At 38.3% G+C, this 6,332-nt stretch overlaps 1 protein-coding gene across 1 annotated transcript; it reads right to left on the bottom strand.

Annotated features, from left to right (window-relative positions):
- Positions 1 to 278: 278 nt before the first annotated feature.
- Positions 279 to 1,396, bottom strand: LOC108276673 (trace amine-associated receptor 13c-like). Its single transcript, XM_017488478.3, has one exon. The coding sequence runs from the start codon at positions 1,295 to 1,297 to the stop codon at positions 284 to 286; it is 1,014 nt and encodes a 337-aa protein (XP_017343967.1). The 5' UTR covers positions 1,298 to 1,396; the 3' UTR covers positions 279 to 283.
- Positions 1,397 to 6,332: the final 4,936 nt, after the last annotated feature.

The following is a 6,332-nucleotide window of genomic DNA, read 5'->3' as shown; positions in this document are numbered from 1 at the left end:
CATAATTTTAAACAATAACATAATTTTGATCATTGTTTCAGAAATGTTTCAGTTCAATAACAGCACAGCTGTTGTTAGTCTGTCAGGGAAAATAAAACAGAATGAGGTCTTGGATGGATATTGACTTCATTCAGTATCAATTAATAACCGTTATCATCCTAACAGACGAAATGTCCGTCAATAAGAACACAATTGTTATAATTATATCAGAGGGAGAAAAAAATATGTTAACTCGGGTGATATTTTCCACTTGTACCTCAGACGTTGTGGCGAGATTATGTCATCAGAAAGGCTCTGGAAACAGATTAAACTTGGAAGAAGAAGCCTGGAATATTCTACATGTCACAATAAACTTAACAGATGCTCTAAACCAGGGGTAAAATATGGCGTAAATCAGGGGGTTTACAGAGGAGTTAATGTATATTAGCCAGTTGAGCACAATCCACACCAGTGACATGGACGACAGGCTTTGAACATACATGGAATTCAAATAATAAGGTATCCAGCAAGAAAGATACACAAAAATAACAATACCTAGGGTTTTTACAGCTTTGTTTTTTACACTTTTGACCCCACGCCCATGTGCATTGTCACACTCCAAAGCATTGATAGATTTGACCTGATATCTCGCCACTTTAAAAATCCTCAGGTACAAAAACAGCATGGCGAAACAAGGGCCGATGAAGGAAACGAACAGGTCAATCATCGAGGCGGCGTGAGTTTGAACCACCACACACTCTCCGACACATTTGTTGATCATGTCTGGATGAAGCAGGTGGCCGTTGAAAAGATAAAATAAAATGTTATACAGAATAGCACAAGACCAGGTCAGACTTATGAAGAAGGAGGTTTTACAAATTGTCATTCGGGTGGAATAAAACAAAGGGTTGGAGACGGCGATGTACCGATCGACCGCGATGAACACCAGGCTTCCGGCCGAAGCCGACACGGAAATATAATTAAGCACAGGATAAAGTGCGCACATGGTTTTCCCGAGATACCAGCAGCTGTCTATTAGGTCCAGAATATTCACAGGCATCACTATGAGTCCAACAAGGAGGTCGGCCACCGCCAGAGACATGATGAGCAGATTGGTTGGCGTGTGCAGCTGTTTAAAGTGGGAAATAGAGATGATCACCAGCAGGTTCAGGAGCACGGTGGTCACCGAGATGCATGAGAGTAAGAAGAAGAGGAAGACGTGGCCGCTGCTGCGTTGAAACCTCTTTGTGCATGAGTTGTTGTTGTCAGGATAGCAAAATTCGTCTGTGAGGTTTTGCTGGAACTCGGTGGTGTTCATCTGCAGACTGGAGGATGATCAAGCGGTGGTGTTGAGTTGATCAGCAGTTCAACAACTGGTGGATTTGCCCTTTTGTGACTTGTGTCTTTATACCTAAAAATAAATCCTCCCACCAATGTCTGACTGGCTAATTTGTTCCTCCTCATCTGATATTCAAAAGCATTACGTTTAATGTTTTTAAACAATCTCCATGGCTACTAGATGATGCAATTATGCTTTCTGGACTACTTCATAGATGGACCTTTTTTTAAACTAACAAAGCATTGGCACCGGTTTGGGTGCTGGTGGCCAATTTTATATCATTCAAAGGGTGTGCATTGCAAAATAACTGGTTCTTGTTGGTTAAAATTGGTTGCTTGTCTCAAAACCAAGTACTAGTACCTAACAGCCAGAGGGGTTTCATTTTGATCCTGAGGTCCAGTTATGGCATATGTAGAGTTTGCAGGTCTTCTTTGTGTCCATCTGGGTTTCTTTTGGGTACTCTTGGTTCCATCTACTTCCAGAATACATGCCAAATAGGCATCCTATCCAAGGCCTTGCATCTAGCTGATGCCCAATTTTATGCCCTTGCTTGTATTTCCACAGCAAAATCTGGATTTTGTTTGTCAAATTGGTCGCTAGTCTAAAAACCAAATATCGGTACCAGTACCACACAGCTCTAGGGTCTGGAGTGTGATTCTGAGCTCCAGTCATGGCCTATGCAGAGTTTTGCATGTCACCTCTGTGTGGGTTTCTTTTGAGTATTCCGAGTTCCTCCGACTTCCCAAAAACATGCCAAATAGGTGTCCTATCCAGGGTATATTGCTGCCTTCCTCCTGGTGCCCAAAATTTTTTTGCCAGTCGATGCATTTCCATTACAACCCCAATTCTAAAAAGAGTTGGGACGCTGTGCAAAATGTAAATCAAAACAGAATGCAATGATTTGCAAATCTCATAAACCCGTATGTTATTCATAATAGAACATGGAAAACATATCAAACGTTTAAATTCAGGAAATTTACCATTTGAAGGAAAAATAAGGTTATTTTGAATTTGATGGCCGCAACACGTCTCAAAAAGGTTGGGACGGGGCAACAGAAGGCTGGGAAAGTAAGTGTTACTAAAAAGAAAGAGCAGGAGAAACATTTTGCAACTAATTAGGTTAATTGGCGACAGGTCAGTAATATTATCGGGTATTAAAAGAGTATCTTAGAGAAGCAGAGTCTCTCAGATGTAAAGATGGGATGTAATCTGGATGGAAACATGTTGCTCGAAAACCTGTATACACCTTTCAGCATTGATGGTGCCTTTCCAGATGTGCAAGCTGCCCATTCCATAGGCACTAATGCACAACCATACCATCAGCGATGTAGGCTTTTGAACTGAGCGCTGATAAAAAGCCGGACGGTCCCTCTCCTCTTTAGTCCTCTTTAGTTTAGAGGACGTGGCGTCCATGGCTTCCAAAAAGAATTTCAAATTTCAATTTGTCAGACCACAGAATAGTTTTCCTCTTTGCCTCAGTCCATTTCAAATGAGCTTTGGCCCAGATGAGATGGTGGTGTTTCTGAATCATGTCCACATATGGCTTCTTCTTTGCATGATAGAGCTTTACCCAGCGTTTGTGGATGGCACGGCAAACTGTGTTCACAGACAATGAGTTCTGGAGGTGTTTCTGAGCCCATGCAGTGATTTCCATTACAGAATCGTTCCTGTTTTTAATGCAGTGCCGGCCGAGGGCCCGAAGATCACAGGCATGCAATATTGATTTTCACTCTTGTTCCTTGTGCACAGAGATTTCTCCAGATTCTTAGAATTTTTTGATGATCTTATGTACTGTAGATGATGAGATATTCATAGTCTTCGCAATTTTACATTGAGGAACATTATTCTGAAATTGTTCCACAACTTGTAGACGCAGTTTTTCGCAGACTGCTGAACCTCTGCCCATCTTTACTTCTGAAAGACTCTGCCTCTCTAAGATCCTTTTTTTTTATACCCAATCATGTTACTGACCTGTTGCCAATTAACTTCCAGCTGTTTCTTTTTAGGAACACTTACTTTTCCAGCCTTTTGTTGCCCCCGTCCTAACTTTTCTGAGACATGTTGTGGCCATCAAATTCAAAATGACCTTTTTAAAAAAAAAATCGTACATTTCCTCAGTTTAAACATTTGATATGTTCTATTGTGAATAACATATGGGTCTGTGAGATTTGCAAATCAATGTATTCTGTTTTTATTTACATTGTACACAGCGTCCCAGCTTTTTTGATATTGGGGTTGAAGGCCTAGAGCCGGTTCTGGATTGTCAAATTGGTTTCTAGTCTGGAAAATAAATATTAGTAACAGTACCTAACAGCACCATCATCTGGTGTTTGATCCAGACCTCCAGTTATGGCCTGTGCAGCGTCTTGCATATTCTCCTTACAGTCCCCTCTGATCAAATTTTATTCTGGATACTCCATTTTTTTTTTTTTTGCCTTAAAACAAATAAGCATCCCTTCCATGATTTGTTCCTGCCTTGCACCTAGCTGGTGTCCAACATAACATACCATGACATGCATTTCCATTGCTGATTCCTGGTCGTTAAAACTGGTTGGTCTGGAAACCAAGTACGAGTACCATCACCTCACAGATCACACTATGGAGTTTGATCCTGAGCTCCAATTATGGAGAGAGTTTTTCCTTATATTTGGAGTGGGTTTCTTCTGGTTAATCATTTTTGTTACCACCTAATAAGTTGTTCCATCCGGGGTGTATTCCTGCCTTGGCTCCAGATCAATCTACTGTGACCCTGGCCAGGATAAAGTGGTTCAGAAAGCTATTAAGAAAAAAAAAAAAGAAAAGAAAAAAACAGCTGGCAGTTCATTAAAAGGTTAATGGCTCGGTGGTTAAGTCTTTAGGCAACTGATCGAGAGGTTAAGAATTCAAATCAAAACATAGAAGCTGTCAGAAGATGAGTTGATATTTACATTACGAGGGCACACTCTAACCATCTCATGACCACAATTTGTAATGAATGATTTAGTCATTATGACAAATTGTGTAATTTGAACCCAAAACTTAATATTTTATGGAACTTCATGTTTAATGTCAACTCCAGGTAATTAGTTGGTCGGTGAAAATGTCTATCTACTTACGAATAAAATACATGCTAAAGAATACAGTTAAATATACGCTAAAGGTTAACGGTATTCACAGTGCAATGCTAATGACACCGGTATGACTTCATCATGCATCATTCCAAAATGTCTCCAGATTCTTGTGGCCACAATGTTTTAATTCAATTGATTTCTCTTTCTAAATACAACGGTTGCCACAGGTTCTTTGTGACCTTGAAGCGTAACATGGGGCAATGAGAAGCTTAAGTTGTGGCCACAGGATATACATTTGTGGCCACAAATTATTAAAAAGCCATGATTAACAATTCTATCATGTTTGGCAGGAAGAAGTGTAAAAAGATCACCACGGTAATCAAGATGTGGGATTATAACAGCATGGATTAGTTCTTAAGCATCCTTAAACTTGAACATCGTCTGTAGTTTTGCGTTATTGCACTGAGAATTTATGGTAAGCAACAAATATGAGTGACAAACCGGAGATGAAATGGGTAGATATTAATTATTGAAAGATATTAGATATGTATATATAATAGAACTCATATCTCTATCAACTATATGTAGATCCAGTACTACTACTTAACTTCTAATACAGAACGTGATTTTAAGACTGTTATCTTCATTACATCAAAAATTAAGTCCATGACTTAGGATAACATGGCCAAGGGCTAGCATGTGGACTGAAAAGCAGTGGACCGAGTTCTGGCTCTTGAGGTACACCTTGAGTAACTGGAGCATAAAAGGTTTGTTGATGATAACTGCAAGCATGAATCATTAATCTGAAGATGAAATCACCTCGGTACTGGAAATTCAACAAACTAAACGAAAGCATTGTTAAATAGTAATGCTAAGATCTTTTTCGAAGATAGCTACGAAGAATTAATAGAATGAGCTGAAATCACAAAAGTCATATACTCTTAATATTTATTGTTAGTATTATTTCAGTCAATAATAAAACTTTTTTATATATATATATTTCTTGTCTAAACAATGAGTCATTTTTAAAAAATACTTTTACCAGCTAATGCATGGGTGATAATCACATGAGAGTCACTTTACGATGTTAATTGACATTTTATTTTGCGTAGAGACTTAAATTACATCGAAGTCACAGAGAGTGGTTAATCAGCTGTCGATGAGATTTTATAATCGTCTCAAAGAAGCAATGTTTGATTTTCACGATGAAAGTTTATGTCGTAAATACCAGGACTTCTTTCTCTTTAACTTTTTTTAGATTTTCATTCAATCCCTAGACCCATTTAAAACTACAAAAATCGCATCACTATAAAAAATGATTTAAAACATCACATTTATTTGAAATAGGGGTGTTTTTACTGGTTGTTTGACCAAAGTTGCTCATTTTTTTAAAAAAAGTTGTACACAATTAAATAATAAGAAAAGAAAGAATTTGATTGAGGCCCAGCACATAAATGTCTAACATGTACAAAAAACAAACAAAAAAAAAAACGTATCAATCATCAATTTATTTTATTCAAGGTTATATTTTTATTTGATTAATTAAGTTAAATTTATTGTGCAGCACTTTAGTCAACACTTCTCGTTGTTGTTGTTTTATTTAATGTGCTACATAAAATAAAGGTGACAAAAAAAATGTCTTGTCTAAGCACAGCAGACTGTAACTTTTAACTTGGCCTTGGTCCTGTGCACAAATCCCTCTACTCCCCATTGCATCATCGTTTCGCTGTTTATTTAACACCTTTAATACAGCTGTGCACCTTGTTAAGTCATTATCACTGTTAGGCCTGTCGTGTAAGTGCTAATGGGGTCTAAGGAGACCTGCAGATAAAAAACAAGTAAATATTTTTGGAACGGGCCATCTCGTGTCACTAATGACCTCGCAAATGATGGGCTCCAAATGCTCTCATGCTGGATACGCGATGCGTTGAGCACAACCTGCGCTAATTGTAAACAACTATTAT

This window comes from Ictalurus punctatus, chromosome 16 (genome assembly GCF_001660625.3).
Source record: "Ictalurus punctatus breed USDA103 chromosome 16, Coco_2.0, whole genome shotgun sequence".
Taxonomy (NCBI): domain Eukaryota; kingdom Metazoa; phylum Chordata; class Actinopteri; order Siluriformes; family Ictaluridae; genus Ictalurus; species Ictalurus punctatus.
Note: the sequence above shows the minus strand (reverse complement) of the source record. Positions and strands in the feature narration are given on the sequence as shown.

Bases quoted from the DNA above. Each gene is read 5' to 3' on its own strand.
- LOC108276673 (XM_017488478.3), bottom strand. From the start codon at position 1,297: ATGAACACCACCGAGTTCCAGCAAAACCTCACAGACGAATTTTGCTAT.